Source organism: Salvia miltiorrhiza, chromosome 3, assembly GCF_028751815.1.
Source record: "Salvia miltiorrhiza cultivar Shanhuang (shh) chromosome 3, IMPLAD_Smil_shh, whole genome shotgun sequence".
Classification (NCBI taxonomy): domain Eukaryota; kingdom Viridiplantae; phylum Streptophyta; class Magnoliopsida; order Lamiales; family Lamiaceae; genus Salvia; species Salvia miltiorrhiza.
Genome location: NC_080389.1, coordinates 63,838,988 through 63,855,753, shown reverse-complemented (window position 1 = coordinate 63,855,753; position 16,766 = coordinate 63,838,988). Strand labels below are relative to the sequence as shown.

Genomic DNA, 16,766 nt, shown 5'->3' with positions numbered 1-16,766 from the left:
TCTCTCTTTAATGAAAAGTTATTTATATAATTTACAAGTTCAATTATTTAAACACTTTGACAATTTATAAGTTATGAGAAACTATATCTTATAAGCTTTTGAACCGTCTAAACCGATCTGGTTAATTTGATTATTCGGCTATGCTTTTAGCCTAAAGTAACTCAGTGTGGAATGGTTTAATTTTTGATGTAACAATAATATCCTTATTTATTTTTATTTTTAAAGATAATTTATATATATGTCATTATAAGATAGTAAGATCCCCATAATTTTAATTATCTATATTTATTTGAAACTACGATAATTTATTTATTTATTATATAAATTAATTGTTTAAACTGTAAATTATAAATATATGTATTATATGAATCAATTTGATTTTACAATGGTTTCATTTCATCGATAGTTGAGTAGGAAACAATATTTCAACAGCTTTCCGTGAGTACATGTCCTCACTCCTCAGCTCCTACTTGGATTAATTAACTAATTAATTTATTTATTAATCCTACAAAGATAACATTAATTGCTAATTAATTACTCCCTCTGTTTTTTTTAAGTGTCCCATGGAAAAAAAGTACATATATCAAGGAAGTTGGAGTATTACTTTTGTGCCCATATTTATTATTTTCAAAGTGTAATAAATTTATTCTCAAATTTTGAAATAGGACATTTAAAAAGGGGTAAAGTAGAAACTTTGTCATTTTTTATTCTCAAATTTTGAAATAGGACACTTAAAAAAGAACAATAAATTTATCTTAATAGGACACTTAAAAAAAATCTGAGGGAGTATATCAAATCATGCATGTGAATGAACAAGTGCCTAAATTCTCTAATTATTACAGAAAAGGTACAGTTATAATAATTGGCTGTCGTTCAGTTTTACTGTAAAAACTAGCCACTTTTATTCCACACAGTAAATTAATTCACGTTAAATTTTTTGTTAATTGCTTAGGCAAAAAAGAAAAAAAACAACTGCAATTATTGAAGGAGGTGAAAGAAAACAAAGGAAAAGACAAAGTGAAACGTAAGAAATGCCTGTTGGCTTAATTGGTTTTGATTGGGATGAAGAAATAAGAGATACCTTCTCATCCACACCTCTCTCTCTCCCTCTCTCTCTCTCTCTCTCTCTCTACTGTTTTCATCTTGTTGGTTTTAGCAGCAACAGGCGATGTTTTTATTGTAAAAGCTATAGGATTTTTGGAGCTCTAGGAAACTAAATTTCATAGTACTATTTTTTTTTTGCCTTCTTTCTATGATTTGCAATATATATCTCACACACACAAACATATATATATATATATATACACACACATACATGAGTCTTTACTGTGTGTTTTGTGTGTGTTTATTAATTCAACTTTTTTTTTGGTCATATTTTTTAGGGTTTGTGAAGAAGAAGAAGAAAGAGAGGCATGGATTTGCAGTGATGAAAGCTTTGCGTTGACCTTTATGTAATAGGTTTCATCATCTTCAACTTTATGTGAACCTTTTTTCCCAATTTAGGGTTTTCTTTAATCTGCAGATAATAATCAATAGCAAAAAATAATGATGAAAAGCTGAATTCTTGACTCATCAAAAGATAAAGGTGTAGTAGTAGCTAGCCTATCTAGTGCTTTTAGATTTATATATACTAGAAAAAATTAGGTAATAAAAAAAATAGGAAAAAAAAGAATAAAATAAAAATGTTACAAGGCATGGGAGTAGATGATTCTTTGTCGAATTTAACGTCGGCGATATCGAATGAAGCAAGCATCAATTCGAGCTCCAACGTTAATGAAATGGGTGGTGGAGGTACAATCCCACAGCAGCATATGTACAACCCATCACAGCCTCCACCTCCCAAGAAGAGAAGAAACCTACCTGGCAATCCAGGTATGTTAATTAATTAATTTTTAGAAAGTTTAGTGATATATTTTTATTTTGATTTTAATTTGTGGGTTGAATTTAGATCCGGACGCCGAGGTGGTGGCGCTGTCGCCGCACGCGCTGATGGCGACGAACCGGTTCGTGTGCGAGATCTGCAGCAAGGGTTTCCAGAGGGATCAGAACCTGCAGCTCCACCGGCGGGGCCACAACCTGCCGTGGAAGCTCAAGCAGAGGAGCAGCAAGGAGGTGGTGAGGAAGAAGGTGTACGTGTGCCCCGAGCCGAGCTGCGTCCACCACGACCCGGCTCGGGCCCTGGGGGACCTCACGGGGATCAAGAAGCACTTCTTTAGGAAGCACGGCGAGAAGAAGTGGAAGTGCGAGAAATGCTCGAAGCGCTACGCCGTCCAGTCGGATTGGAAGGCCCATTCCAAGATATGCGGCACCCGCGAGTACCGATGTGATTGCGGTACCCTCTTCTCCAGGTAATTAATCTATATTGATAATTATTATTATTATTATTGTTGTTGTTGTTGTTGTTACTGAATTTGAGTTTATTTAGAAGGATTAGTTGGAGGAGACTTGAATACTATAAAAATTAAAAAAAAAAAAGCAAAGCAAAACAATTTTTTAGGGTGGAGGGTGGGGTGGGGGGGGGGTGGGGTAGGAAATAAAGTAACACTAATTTGCAGCTATACTTTCTTTTTTTTCTGATAGAAAAAAAAGCAAATTCCTTGCATCGAGAACAGTAAATTTGTTTTATGTCTAGTACACACCATCTGTCTATTAATTTGAGCTAAAAAATGATGGCATAAACACAAAGGGTTGACGAATTTTGCATCAGTGCGTGTTGTGTGTGTGAGAGAAAGCTAGTGAGAGAAACACACACAAGCAATGAAGCAGGCAGAGTTGTTTTTTTTTTTGGAGAGAGACTATGATGACTGCACAGTGCACTACTATTTGGAGAGATGCATTATGATTTTTACTTACTATTCTCTCTCTCTCTCTCGTTTCGTTTTGTTGCCTTTGTTGTTTAGCGCCTTGTTTGTTTGCGTTGTTTGTATTCTTCACAGGCGCGACAGTTTCATCACGCACAGAGCCTTCTGCGACGCCTTAGCCGAAGAGAGCTCGAGGTCCATGCCCCAAACAGCCCCTATCAACCACGCCCAAATCCACGCCTTCACCAACCCTAATTTCCCAAACCTCAAGCAAGAAACCCTAAATTTCACCCTCCCGCCCTGGCTCTCCCCGAACGACCCGTTCGGGGAGAGCCCCTTCGCGGCGCCGCAGGCGCCGCCGCCTGCCGCGGCGCCGTCGCTGATGTCGGCCACGGCGCTGCTGCAGAAGGCCGCGCAGATGGGGGTGACCATGAGCGGGGGCGGGGGCGGGAAGATGGCCCCGCACCCGTACCAGCAGGGGTCGGATCACGAGAGCCGACCCCATCACCACGTGGGGTTCTGCGCCACCTCATCCGCGGCTTCTACAGCTGGCTTGCAATCACGTGAAGAGTTCGTGCATGGCTTGGCCGCATACGGCGGCGGCTGCATGGAGAGCATGAAGGAGAATATGGCCATGGCCGCCGCCGCCGCGGCGGCGATGCCGTCGACGAGCGGATTTCAAGGGTTTGAGGATAGTTTCAATGGGATGTTCAGTGCCAAGAGGAGTAATTTGCAGAGCTTTAGTCAACAAGATGGGCATTTCATGGGGATGAGGAAAGAGGGCGGCGGCGGCGGCATCGGCGGCGGCGGCGATGATGGGATGACGAGGGATTTTTTAGGGTTGAGGGCGTTCCCACATAGGGATTTTAGCAATATGGCTGGCCTTGATCAAATGGGGAGTTCATCTAATTCGTTTGATCATCAAAATTGGCAAAGTTGAATTTAGTTATCTTTTTTTTTTTTTTTTTTTATGTCCAATTTTTTGTGGGAGGGATTTTTGGTTGGACATATTATTGATATTTTGTTGTGTTAATTTGATCAAATATGGAGTTAACTCTATAAGAAGAGCTAATGAAACATCCTTTTTTTGTTTATTGCAGTTTTTATGTTTTTTCTTGTTTCATTTGTATCAATATATTTTGTTCAATTCGATCGACATAACATTGTTTATTTGCTAGAGTTTGTTCATTTTTTTTTCTTTAATTAAGATTATGAGTATTGTAACATGTATTGGTTCTAATTCTCTTCTTGATTAGTATCAAACTTCATATATATTATACATATGAAAAACGTACATGATATATTGACAAAGATAATTATAGTTTTTGTGTTGTTTGTTAGGATTTGAATTTCAGTATATAATATGAAATAATACCTAGAAATATATAAACGTAAAACTTTTTAGTGTTATATATATAATAACCATAAAAACGTATATTGGTTCACTAATATACGCAGTTAATTAGATGATCAAATACACTATATATGAGTTATCAAATTGAACGCATCTTAATATATAAAATATACCTGTATATTAATTGCTACGAATTTCAATCAGGCTTATTGATTCGATAATCAATTATTCCGAAACATTATATAGTAGCATGTACATAGATATTCTATTTAAAAAATAAAATAAAAAATAAAACATCTAGGAAGAGGAAACAACTACTTCAAAAATGAAGTGAAATTCAAATGAAATGCAACAAACATAACCTTATATATATATGAAGCTACAAAAAATATATATGTACATGTTAATTTATAGGTGCATGTGTAGGTCACCATGTGATTATTGTACGTGTTATTAACATATATGGAAGGTAATTTTTTTTTTAAATATAAAAAAATGATGGCCACCATTTCTTGATAGAAGAAACAAGATGAAGAAGCACGGCTGTTGGTACCATCACTTTCTTGATTTTCCACATCTGTTATTGAGTAAGATTCTTCTAACATTTGTACCACTTTTCTACCATAAGGTACACATGTTCTTTCGACGTCATATTTCACACACACACACACACTACTAATATATTATATATGTGGGAGAATCAAGAGTATCTATATTTGAATCATAACATATTTGAACATAGTTAAATTATATATATGCTAAAAATAATGTAAAGTTTGAATTTTATTTTCTCCTTTCTATAATATCATTGCTTTCTAATTGTTGCCAAATTGATATAGATTTTTTTGTTCATTAATGTCACGTAGGGATGATAGTGGATCTTGGATTCGATCCAAATTTGTAGGTTCAAGTGTTTTGGATCTTTCAAAAATAGGATTTAACGGATTTGGACTGGATCTGAGCCACTATTCTAAACTTCGGATATGGATATGGTTGATAATTTTTGAGACCCAACTTCAGATTTTAATTTTTTGTAACTTAGTATTGAGTCTATCCCTTGTTCATTTACATTCAAAAACATGTATTCCCTCGTCTCACGGCCTTACTTTAATCGTCACAACTATATGTTATTGATATTGAATGCGTCGTATTGGTTAACACTTGGGTGATTATTATTTTCATAAAATTATGACTTGGGTTGGACTATTTTTTTTACATTTGAATGAATTATAGAGTGAAAATCTATTTTTAAATAATTGTAGAAATTCTAAACAATTCTTATGGTGTTGTTATGAATTTTATTTCATTTACAAATTTATTTAAAAAAATAGAAAGATATGGATTCGAGTATGAGCCTAAAATTTTGTGGATCTTATAGATTTGGATTTAATTTTTTGGACAATGAATTTGGATCGGATCCAAACCCAATTCAAAAAAATAATACTCTAGCAAGTAGCATATCACAATGGTCCATATATTTGTATATTTGTAGGCTGAAGCAAATTTCGAAACCATTTTGTCTCTATTTTAATTATGGACCCACAATTTAATAATTGGGCCATCTAAAAATTGTTACCATATGGGCCAGGCTTATTCTTTTTCTTGACTTCGTCTATATACATCATTAAAAAAAATGTGTTTTCAAAAAAAAAAAATGTTATTGTCTCATTCTCAGAAAAAAGTTATTTAATCTCACAAAAAAAATATCGTGTGTTTGACTGTAATATATTTAACCTATTTTATTAGTATATTATAAGCTATATACATACTAGTGGAAAATAATAAATGATCAAATTTGGGTTTTTTTCCTAATTTAACTTTTCTTTGGGAAATGTTTGCAAAAAATGACATAATGCGTTAAGTCATTTGGTGTAGAAGTCCATTTTTCTGAAAAAATATCGATATTGTCCTCGCCTTCTCTCTCTCTCTCTTCTTCACATTTTGGATCAATTTATGTGTGCTCTTAAATCGGCGCCTAGATTAACAACTGAAAAGAGGAGTTGAAGAGTGTGTGCTTTTTCGTTTTAATTATTATTTTCATCTTTTCTGCGTTTCATTTTTCCGCGTCTGCTGATGCTGTTGGAGAAAGATGGCACTGAGGCGCCTCATCAATCAGGTTAATTGGATTTTATTTGTTTTTGTATGTATTTCAGTGGATTGTGGATTTTAGGAGTGAGTTTTAGCTCTGTTGTTTTGAGATGCGGCGAGTGTAAATTTGAAGACATTTGCTTTCTTGTTTAATGTATTTCGGAGGAATTATTGATCGATTTTGCGCGTTTAGATTAATTAATGAATACACATGTATTGCGATCATTATCAGTATGATCCCTTTAAAAAAAAACATGCTTTAATTAGCTTTCAGAAGAAAGATTGAAATTTTATCAGCCAGTTTACAGCTCTGATTAGCTCTCTTTGGGATTTTTATTGATTATTTGTTCTCACCAAGCTGTGTTTTGATGTAATGTTATTGGTGCTTTGTTACTATAGAAGCTATCGTCTTAATGCACGTTTAGTTGAATTCATCTTGTTTTAGATAGAGTCCGTATGCTACAATCTCTGGTCTTACATGAAAAATGCATTTGTGGCTTCAGGTCAGAAGACAGGAGTCTCAGTTGAGGCAGCTGAGAAATTTGGCTGCTCGACCGTATCGAGCTTCCCCTTACACTATGGGAGGAGGTATGCACCAGTCCTTTGTTAGGCTCAAACTTGCTACCCTACTCAATCTAACTGATCTTTATTGCTAACATGGTCAGATGGAATGGATTTTGAGCATGTATGATTGGATTAGTTCAGACTTCAGTGGCATAGGTTTCATATTAGCATAGTTTTGATAAGTTTCTTGGCACTTATTCATATAAGGTGTTTTAGCTCCAAAATGATCCAATGATAATATTTGGTGTGGACCGCTGTGTAATATGTTATTGGTACATATGATTCAATGGTAATCATCTACCTTTCGGTTTGCAACTACGGAGTTTCTTTTTGTGAGCCTTTCCTGTTCCCTGCTTCCATCTACAGCTTACATTTGTAGTATATGGCACCTCAAAGTTCACTCGGGAGTCGGAATTGCAATGTCCAGATTAGTTTATTAAGTGAAAACTTCTAATGCTGTGGTTTTTGTCACTTATATATAGTAACTTCATTTTACCATTGCATCCGCATGTTTCTGAATCTTTAATTTTCTTATCTAGTGCACAAGCTTTTGAGTCCCTTGGGAACAAGTACCTTAGGAAAGCCGAATCACTTTGGTAGTTTAGCTCGTAGATTGCGTGAATCAGAGAGATCAATCGATGCTGCATATCTTAAGGAGCTCTCTCGCCGAAATGATCCAGAGGAAGTCATAAGGCTGTTTGAGAGCCATCCATCGCTACATGCTAATCCATCTGCTCTTGCCGAATATGTCAAAGCGCTTGTTAGGCTTGATAGACTTGATGAAAGCGAGCTGTTTAGGGCGTTGCGCAGAGGTGAGTTAAAAGAACATGTTCCTCCAAAACTTTCTTAATCAGCTTTATGAACTGGCCTTTATGAATGGCCCCCACCAATTGAGCTCCCTTCACATATGGCTGTAAATTCAGTTAAATGAATATATTTTGGTTTTAAAGCACCTTTGTTGATCTCAGGAGCTACTAACTCATTGGTGGATGAAGAAAGTGTTGGAGCTCTTTCGGCTTTCAGAAATGTAGGGAAATCTTCAAAAGATGGGTTTCTTGGTACTTCAAGTGCTCCTATACATATGGTGACTGCTGAAGGAGGGTATTTCAAAGAACTGATATGGCGTACTATCCGTGCTTTGGGTGTTGGTTTCCTCCTCATGTCAGGTTTTGGTGCACTCATTGAGGATAGAGGAATTGGTAAAGGTACTGATATATCCTTTTGTGAACTGCTTGTTCGTTCAGTTGCTTTTCTGACTGATTTATGTGTGTCCTAGGCTCCTAGCTATCATAATTGTTTGCTCTTAGCAGGACTTGGTTTACATGAAGAGGTGCGACCCATTATGGAATCTAATACTAAGTTCAGTGATGTGAAGGGAGTTGATGAGGCAAAAGCTGAGTTGGAAGAAATTGTTCATTACCTTCGTGATCCTAAGGTAACTGCGTCATGAGTCTATTATCAATGTGCAGGTCTTTTTTGTCTGTTTTCAGATGCAAAGAATGAAAAATGTATATTATCTGCTTGAATATACCTGGAAATGTAAACCCTACTACTTTAAATAGCCTGGTAACCACCCTGAAATATGGTAGATAGCTGTCTTGAGTTGACATGATTTGTTAATTTAAATTTTGTTTACATTATTTGAGCATTTGCCTTATTCTCTCGTCATCAAGATTATGATTAGTATTCCACGCTTTATTGGGAGAAGGGATTTGTTGAGGGACATGCTTTTGCTAGGTTATGAAAGGATAGTGGATTTCATTATGGTTATCTTGTTCACTACAGCGTTTCACACGACTTGGCGGCAAGCTTCCCAAAGGTGTTCTGTTATATGGCCCCCCCGGCACGGGGAAAACTATGTTGGCAAGAGCCATAGCCGGAGAAGCTGGTGTTCCATTCTTCTGTTGCAGCGGCAGTGAATTTGAAGAAATGTTTGTTGGTGTTGGAGCACGTAGAGTGAGGGATCTGTTTGCTGCTGCAAAAAAGAATTCGCCGTGTATAATTTTCATGGATGAGCTTGATGCCATAGGAGGGAGCCGTAATCCGAAGGACCAGCAGCACCTGAGGATGACCTTAAACCAGTTGCTTGTTGAGCTGGACGGCTTTAAACAGAATGAAGGGATTATTGTGATAGCTGCTACCAATTTTCCAGAGTCTTTGGATAAAGCACTGGTGAGACCCGGAAGATTTGATCGCCATATTGTCGTTCCAAATCCTGACGTTGAAGGGCGGAGGCAGATCTTGGAGTTTTACATGTCAAAGGTAACAAGGTTCAGGCTGGAATTTTCTGTATAGGTTTTTGATATGTTCTTCACATCTCTTGTTTGCTGATTTGTGAATATGTCTTCTATTGTGGAGATCCGCAACGTCTTAAATTGGCAGTTGTAGCTTCATATATGGTCATATCTATCATGATAATTCGTCATGAATTCTACTAATTATCTTGTTTCTCTTGTAAAATTAATGTGGAATATATATGCATGATAGACAGTTCTAACTTTGTATGTCATCTCACAGGTTCTGAAGGGAGACGACGTCGATGTAAGTATCGTCGCAAGAGGAACCCCGGGTTTTTCTGGTGCGGAGCTTGCGAACTTGGTGAATGTCGCTGCTGTGAAGGCTGCGATGGATGGTGCCAAAGCAGTGACTATGGCTTATCTTGAACATGCCAAGGATAAAATCTTGATGGGAAGCGAGCGCAAATCAGCAGTTATATCTGATGAATCGCGCAAGCTGACAGCGTACCACGAGGGCGGTCACGCCCTCGTAGCCATACACACAGATGGAGCATTACCCGTGCACAAAGCGACTATCGTTCCACGTGGGATGTCTCTTGGGATGGTCTCTCAGCTGCCCGACAAAGACGAGACCAGTGTATCGAGGAAGAAGATGCTCGCCGATCTTGATGTCGGCATGGGCGGTAGGGTCGCGGAGGAGCTGATCTTCGGGGAAAGTGAGGTGACCTCCGGCGCATCAAGCGATCTCTTGCAAGCAACCAAACTTGCAAGAGCAATGGTGACCAGTTACGGTATGAGCAAAGAGGTGGGCGTCGTCACTCACAACTACAACGACGACGGTAGGAGCATGAGCACCGATACCCGACTCCTCATCGAAAAGGAAGTGAGGGAACTCCTCGAAACAGCTTACGACAACGCCAAGACCATCCTCACCACGCACGAGAAGGAGCTGCACGCCCTCGCCAACGCCTTGCTCGAAAAGGAGACGCTCTCGGGGGCTCAAATCAAGGACCTACTCGCGCAGATGAACTCTCAAGATACGCAGCAGCAGCAGCAGCAGCAGGCCATCGCCGTGCAGAGTAGTCCCCCATCAAAGCCCTCTCCCCCATCGCTACCCAATCCTGCTGCGGCCGCAGCCGCTGCAGCAGCAGCAGCCGCCGCATCGGCTGCAACGGCCGCAGCCCAAACGAAAGGTCCCGCCCCGGTGGGGTCTTAACCGGGCCCTCGTGCTCGACCTAGAAGACGTTGGTAAGAGGATGTTGAGTCTGTTCGATTGTGCATATGGTTAAAATTACACATTGCTGTAACTTTTGGTTGCTTAGTTGCTGCGGAAGAGACTCCATTGTTTGAAGAAATGATGGGTAGGTTTGTAGGAGATGATGAACTTAGTTTTGTAGCCTCATTTTATTATAAGCTGTATATATTAGTGCAAAATAATAAACGATCAAATTTTGGATTTTTGGTAATGTACACTTTTTTGAGGGTAAATATCATGAAAACCCCTGAAGTATACCCGCTTTATCAAAAATACCCTGAAACTTTCAAAATGTTCTCTAAACCCTCAAACTATCAGATTTTTATCAAATATATCCTGCATCTATTTTTCAGTCACCAAAAATGTGATTTGGCTCACCGGATGCCACAATGTAATTTATATTCTATTTTTTAAAAAATACAATGGCAAAAACAAAGTCGTTTCGTACCATATCATTTAAAAAAATCCACTCTGAAATTTAAAATTCACTTCTATCGTGTTTGAAATTCACGATAATAACCTAGAATTAGGGATAAACACGATAGAATATATGGTACGAAACGAAGTCGTTTTTTCCATGTCATTTAAAAAAAATAGAATATAAATTATATTGTGGGATCCGGCGAGTCACATCACATTTCTGGTGACCGGAAAATAGATGCGGGATATATTTGATAAAAACTTGATAGTTTGAGGGTTTAAATAACATTTCGAAAGTTTCAGGGTATTTTTGATAAAATGGATATAGTTCAGGGGTTTTCATGATATTTACCCTTTTTCCCCCCACAAAATCTCATGTAAACTCGGGTGTATTGGTATTGTTTTAATAACATGATAGTTTCATTTCAATATAGTGTTTGTGTCATTTTGAGATAGTGTTATTTATATTATATAATAATGTCATTTGTAAAATAAAATAGTGTCAATATCATTTTAATATAGTGTTAGTGTTAGTGTCATTTAGTACTAATGTTAATGCCATTTACACTCGAGTAAACGGTGATAATAAGAGACCTTTTTTTTTTTTTTGGTAATGTAACTTTTCTTTGGGGAATGTAATTTGGATTTGCAACAAGTGACCTAATGAATAAAATTTTAAAATATTGTATTTGAATGATTCATTTGGTGAAGTCCATTTTCCCCAAAAATTGAAAATAAAAATAAATTAAAGTCCCAAATAATATGAATAAAATTTTAAAATATTGTATTTGAATAATTCATTTGGTGAAGAAGTCCATTTTCCCCAAAAATTGAAAATAAAAATAAATTAAAGTCCCAAATAATGCGTTAGTCATCTACAGGTGCGCAATGTAACACGGTGCACATTTTAGCAACAAGCAGCGAGTAATTTCTGAAATAATATCGATATTGTCCTCGTCTTCTCTCTCCCTCTCTCTCTCTCTCTCTCTCTCTCTCTCTCTTCTTCACATTTTGGATCAATTTATGCGCGCTCTCCAATCGGCGCCCAGATTAACAACAGAAAAGAGGAGTTGAGGAGTGTGTGTTTTTGTCGTTTTAATTAATATTTTCATCTCTTCTGGGTTTCATTTTTCCGCGTCTGCTGTCGCTATTGGAGAAAGAAGATGGCACTGAGGCGCCTCATGAATCAGGTTAATTGGATTTATTTGTTTTTGTATGTATTTCGGTGGATTGTGGATTTTAGGTGTGAGTTTTAGCTCTGTTGTGATTCGATGCAGTGTGGAATCGAAAACCCTAATTTTGGGGTTGTGTCGTTCGATGTTTTGAGATGCGGCGAGTGTAAATTTGAAGGCCTTGCGTTCTTGTTTAATGTATTTCGGAGGAATTATTGATCGATTTTGCGGGGTTTAGATTAATTAATGAATACACATATATTGCGATCATTATCAGGATGATCCTTTATAAAAAAACATGCTTTAATTAGCTTTCAGAAGAAAGATTGAAATTTTATCAGCCAATCTACGGCTCTGATTAGCTCTCTTTAGGATTTTTAATGATTATTTGTTCTCACCAAGCTGTGTTTTGATGTAATGTTATTGGTGCTTTGTTACTCCAGAAGCTATCGTCTTAATGCGCGTTTAGTTGAATTCATCTTGTTTTAGAAAGAGTCCTTATGCTACAATCTCTGGTCTTACATGAAAAATGCATTTGTGGTTTCAGGTCAGAAGACAGGAGTCTCAGTTGAGGCAGCTGAGCAATTTGGCTGCTCGACCGTATCGAGCTTCCCCTTACACTAGGGGAGGAGGTATGCACCAGTCTCTGTTAGGCTCAAACTTGCTACCCTACTCAATCTAACTGATCTTTATTGCTAACATGGTCAGATGGAATGGATTTTGAGCATGTATGATTGGATTAGTTCAGATTTCAGTGGCTTAGGTTTCATATGAGCATAGTTTTGATAACTTTCTTGGCACTTTAGGAAAGTATGCCTTGTCATTATTCATATAAGTTGTTTTGGCTCCAAAATGATAATATTTGGTGGGGACCGCTGTGTAATAGGTTATTGGTACATATGATTCAATGGTAATCATCTACCTTTCGGTTTGCAATTGTGGAGTTTCTTTTTGTGAGCCTTTCTTGTTCCCTGCTTCCATCTACAGCTTGCATTTGTAGTATATGGCACCTCAAAGTTCACTCGGGAGTCGGGATTGCAATGTCCAGATTTGTTTATTAAGTGAAAACTTCTAATGCTGTGGTTTTTGTATAGTAACTTCATTTTACCATTGCGTCCGCATGTTTCTGAATCTTTAATTTTCTTATCTAGTGCACAAGCTTTTGAGTCCCTTGGGAACAAGTACCTTAGGAAAGCCGAATCACTTTGGTAGTTTAGCTCGTAGATTGCGTGAATCAGAGAGATCAATTGATGCGGCATATCTTAAAGAGCTCTCTCGCCGAAATGATCCAGAGGAAGTCGTAAGGCTGTTTGAGAGCCATCCATCGCTACATGCTAATCCATCTGCTCTTGCTGAATATGTCAAAGCACTTGTTAGGCTTGATAAACTTGATGAAAGCGAGCTGTTTAGGGCGTTGCGCAGAGGTGAGTCAAAAGAACCTGTTCCTCCAAACCTTTCGTAATCAGCTTTATGGACTAGCCTTTATGAATGGCCCCTACCAATTGAGCTCCCTTCACATATTGCTGCAAATTCTGTTAAAATAAATATATTTTGGTTTTAAAGAACCTTTTTTGATCTTAGGAGCTACTAACTCATTGGTGGATGAAGAAAGTGTTGGAGCTCTTTCGGCTTTCAGAAATGTAGGGAAATCTTCAAAAGATGGGATTCTTGGTACTGCAAGTGCTCCTATACATATGGTGACTGCTGAAGGAGGACATTTCAAAGAGCAGATATGGCGTACTATCCGTTCTTTGGGTGTTGTTTTCCTCCTCATGTCAGGTTTTGGTGCACTCATTGAGGATAGAGGAATTGGTAAAGGTACTGATATATCCTTTGTGAACTGCTTGTTCGTTCAGTTGCTTTTCTGACTGATTTATGTGTGTCCTAGGCTCCTAGCTATCATAATTGTTTGCTCTTAGCAGGACTTGGTTTACATGAAGAGGTGCGACCCATTATGGAATCTAATACTAAGTTCAATGATGTGAAGGGAGTTGATGAGGCAAAAGCTGAGTTGGAAGAAATTGTTCATTACCTTCGTGATCCTAAGGTAACTGTGACATGAGTCTGTTATCATTGTGCAGGTCTTTTTGTCAGTTTTCAGATGCAAAGAATGAAAAATGCATAATATCTGCTTGAATACACCTGGAAATGTAAACCCTAAAACAGCTTGTATATTTTTAAATAGCCTGGTAACCACCCTGAAGTATGGTAGAAATCTGTCTTCAATTGAGATGATTTGTTAATTTGAATTTTGTTTACATTATTTCAGCATTTGCCTTATTCTCTCTTGTCATCAAGATTATGATTAGTATTCCACCGTTTATTGGGAGAAGGGGTTTGTCGAGGGACATGCTTTTGCTAGGTTATGAATGATTTGTGGATTTCATTATGGTTATCTTGTTCACTACAGCGTTTCACACGACTTGGCGGCAAGCTTCCCAAAGGTGTTCTGTTGTATGGCCCCCCCGGCACGGGGAAAACTATGTTGGCAAGAGCCATAGCCGGAGAAGCTGGTGTTCCATTCTTTTGTTGCAGCGGCAGTGAATTTGAAGAAATGTTTGTTGGTGTTGGAGCACGTAGAGTGAGGGATCTGTTTGCTGCTGCAAAGAAGAGTTCGCCGTGTATAATTTTCATGGATGAGCTTGATGCCATAGGAGGGAGCCGTAATCCGAAGGATCAGCAGCACCTGAGGATGACCTTAAACCAGTTGCTTGTTGAGCTGGATGGCTTCAAACAGAATGAAGGGATTATTGTGATCGCTGCTACCAATTTTCCAGAGTCATTGGATAAAGCACTGGTGAGACCCGGAAGATTTGATCGCCATATTGTCGTTCCAAATCCTGATGTTGAAGGGCGGAGGCAGATTTTGGACTTTTACTTATCAAAGGTAACAAGGTTCAAGCTGGAATTTTCTGTTTAGGTTTTTGTTCTTCATATCTTGTGTTTGCTGATTTCTGAATATGTCTCTTATTGTGGAGATCCGCAACGTCTTAAATTGGCTGTAGCTTCATATATGGTCATGATACTGCATCATGAATTCTACTCTGATAATTTATCTTTTTTCTCTTGTAAAATTAACGTGGTATATATATGCATGATAGACAGTTCTAACTTTGTATGTCATCTCACAGGTTCTCAAGGGAGACGACGTCGATCTAAGTATCATTGCAAGAGGTACCCCAGGCTTTTCTGGTGCGGAGCTTGCGAACTTGGTGAATGTCGCTGCTGTGAAGGCTGCGATGGATGGTGCCAAAGCAGTGACTATGGCTTATCTTGAACATGCCAAGGATAAAATCTTGATGGGAAGCGAGCGCAAATCAGCAGTTATATCTGATGAATCGCGCAAGCTGACAGCGTACCACGAGGGCGGTCACGCCCTCGTAGCCATACACACAGATGGAGCATTACCCGTGCACAAAGCGACTATTGTTCCACGTGGGATGGCTCTTGGGATGGTCTCTCAACTACCCGACAAAGATGAGACCAGTATATCGAGGAAGCAGATGCTTGCCCGTCTTAATGTCTGCATGGGCGGTAGGGTCGCGGAGGAGCTGATCTTCGGGGAAAGTGAGGTGACCTCGGGCGCATCAAGCGATCTCTGGCAAGCAACCAAACTTGCAAGAGCAATGGTGACCAAGTACGGCATGAGCAGAGAGGTGGGCGTCGTCACTCACAACTACAACGACAACGGTAGGAGCATGAGCACCGAGACCCGACTCCTCATCGAAAAGGAAGTGAAGGAACTCCTCGAAACAGCTTACAACAACGCCAAGACCATCCTCACGACGCATGAGAAGGAGCTTCACGCCCTCGCCAACGCCTTGCTCGAAAAGGAGACGCTCTCGGGGGCTCAAATCAAGGAGCTGCTCGCTCAGATGAACTCTCAAGATACGCAGCAACAGCAGCAGGCCATCGCGGTGCAGAGCAGTCCCCCGTCAAAGCCCTCTCCCCCGTCGCTACCCAATCCTGCCGCTGCTGCAGCCGCTGCAGCAGCCGCCGCTGCATCGGCTGCAACGGCCGCAGCCCAAGCAAAAGGCCCCGCCCCGGTGGGGTCTTAACCGGGCCTTCGTGGTCGACCTAGAAGACGTTGGTAAGACGATGTTGAGTCGGTTCGATTGTGCATATGGTTAAAATTACACATCGCTGAAACTTTTGATTGCTTAGTTGCTGCGGAAGAGACTCCATTGATTGAAGAAATGATGGGGTAGGTTTGTAGGAGATGATGAACTTAGTGTTGTAGCCTCAAATTAAATAATTTTTCATTTGAATGTATTATACTTGGATCATAAACTCGATTAGATGGAGTTGGGGGCTGCATTTCTTGAATTATGAATGCTGGCAAATCTATATGGATAAAAAAAAGATTCACTTCTTACTTGGATGAGAAATCTCATTTGAAATAAAGTTTTGAAAGAGAATGAAAATAATTTATTCTTTTTGAGAATAAAAATAATTTCAGTGAAGAGATTGTTGTTTCGTTGTGGTGTTGAGAAGGTTAACATCATGTCTCGAAGAAGAATAATGTATTAGTGAGAAAATACTAATTCCTAATTATAGAATGTATTGGAAATTTCTTTTGCATCACCACAAAATTTTGCAATTATTAATTAGACGCTAGTAATTTTTAATTAATAATTTATTTATCTCTAGTTATAATTTATTATCATAATTAGAATTTAATTACATATAACGATTAGTACTCTCTCTGTTCCAATTTCATAATTCCTTATTCCTTTTTGGGATGTCTCAAGATGTAATGTACTTTTTATATTTAAATTGTATTCATATTTTTTTTACTGAAATAATCTTATTTAATGTGTGAAAATAATATATAGAACAATAAACAAGGGTAAAATAAGAAAATTACGTATAAAT

The 16,766-nt window shown here is 38.5% G+C and overlaps 3 protein-coding genes across 6 annotated transcripts; all 3 read left to right on the top strand.

The window, feature by feature from the left end:
- Positions 1 to 1,031: 1,031 nt before the first annotated feature.
- On the top strand, positions 1,032 to 3,900 carry LOC131015381 (protein indeterminate-domain 12-like). The gene is made up of 4 exons (XM_057943761.1): positions 1,032 to 1,225; positions 1,383 to 1,872; positions 1,949 to 2,348; positions 2,937 to 3,900. Exons 2-4 carry the CDS (start codon positions 1,683 to 1,685, stop codon positions 3,739 to 3,741), a joined length of 1,395 nt encoding a protein of 464 aa, XP_057799744.1. The 5' UTR covers positions 1,032 to 1,225; positions 1,383 to 1,682; the 3' UTR covers positions 3,742 to 3,900.
- Positions 3,901 to 6,130: 2,230 nt separating this feature from the next.
- On the top strand, positions 6,131 to 10,532 carry LOC131015335 (ATP-dependent zinc metalloprotease FTSH 4, mitochondrial-like). Of its 2 annotated transcripts, none has more exons than XM_057943698.1 (7): positions 6,131 to 6,271; positions 6,747 to 6,831; positions 7,347 to 7,619; positions 7,776 to 8,012; positions 8,118 to 8,242; positions 8,593 to 9,069; positions 9,325 to 10,532. In XM_057943698.1, the coding sequence occupies exons 1-7, from the start codon at positions 6,245 to 6,247 to the stop codon at positions 10,258 to 10,260; spliced, it is 2,160 nt and encodes a 719-aa protein (XP_057799681.1). In that variant the 5' UTR covers positions 6,131 to 6,244; the 3' UTR covers positions 10,261 to 10,532. The 2 variants fall into 2 exon arrangements, with proteins under 2 accessions (XP_057799681.1, XP_057799680.1); XM_057943697.1 differs by having other exon boundaries at positions 8,115 to 8,242.
- On the top strand, positions 6,157 to 16,220 carry LOC131015336 (ATP-dependent zinc metalloprotease FTSH 4, mitochondrial-like). 3 transcript variants are annotated; one of them, XM_057943701.1, is made up of 7 exons: positions 6,157 to 6,271; positions 12,439 to 12,523; positions 13,043 to 13,315; positions 13,473 to 13,709; positions 13,811 to 13,938; positions 14,302 to 14,778; positions 15,023 to 16,220. In XM_057943701.1, exons 1-7 carry the CDS (start codon positions 6,245 to 6,247, stop codon positions 15,947 to 15,949), a joined length of 2,154 nt encoding a protein of 717 aa, XP_057799684.1. In that variant the 5' UTR covers positions 6,157 to 6,244; the 3' UTR covers positions 15,950 to 16,220. The 3 variants fall into 3 exon arrangements, with proteins under 3 accessions (XP_057799684.1, XP_057799685.1, XP_057799683.1); XM_057943702.1 differs by lacking the exon at positions 6,157 to 6,271 and adding an exon at positions 11,563 to 11,909 and having other exon boundaries at positions 13,814 to 13,938; XM_057943700.1 differs by lacking the exon at positions 6,157 to 6,271 and adding an exon at positions 11,600 to 11,909.
- Positions 16,221 to 16,766: the final 546 nt, after the last annotated feature.

What these genes read in the sequence shown, in the direction of transcription:
- LOC131015381 (XM_057943761.1), top strand. Translation starts at nt 1,683, where the DNA reads ATGTTACAAGGCATGGGAGTAGATGATTCTTTGTCGAATTTAACGTCG. An exon ending in AAACCTACCTGGCAATCCAG is followed by an intron (nt 1,873 to 1,948) that starts GTATGTTAATTA and finishes GGTTGAATTTAG; the next exon opens with ATCCGGACGCCGAGGTGGTG. An exon ending in TGCGGTACCCTCTTCTCCAG is followed by an intron (nt 2,349 to 2,936) that starts GTAATTAATCTA and finishes TATTCTTCACAG; the next exon opens with GCGCGACAGTTTCATCACGC.
- LOC131015335 (XM_057943697.1), top strand. Translation starts at nt 6,245, where the DNA reads ATGGCACTGAGGCGCCTCATCAATCAG. An exon ending in TGAGGCGCCTCATCAATCAG is followed by an intron (nt 6,272 to 6,746) that starts GTTAATTGGATT and finishes TTGTGGCTTCAG; the next exon opens with GTCAGAAGACAGGAGTCTCA. An exon ending in ATTACCTTCGTGATCCTAAG is followed by an intron (nt 8,243 to 8,592) that starts GTAACTGCGTCA and finishes TGTTCACTACAG; the next exon opens with CGTTTCACACGACTTGGCGG.
- LOC131015336 (XM_057943701.1), top strand. Translation starts at nt 6,245, where the DNA reads ATGGCACTGAGGCGCCTCATCAATCAG. An exon ending in CCCTTACACTAGGGGAGGAG is followed by an intron (nt 12,524 to 13,042) that starts GTATGCACCAGT and finishes TTTCTTATCTAG; the next exon opens with TGCACAAGCTTTTGAGTCCC. An exon ending in GGATAGAGGAATTGGTAAAG is followed by an intron (nt 13,710 to 13,810) that starts GTACTGATATAT and finishes GTTTGCTCTTAG; the next exon opens with CAGGACTTGGTTTACATGAA.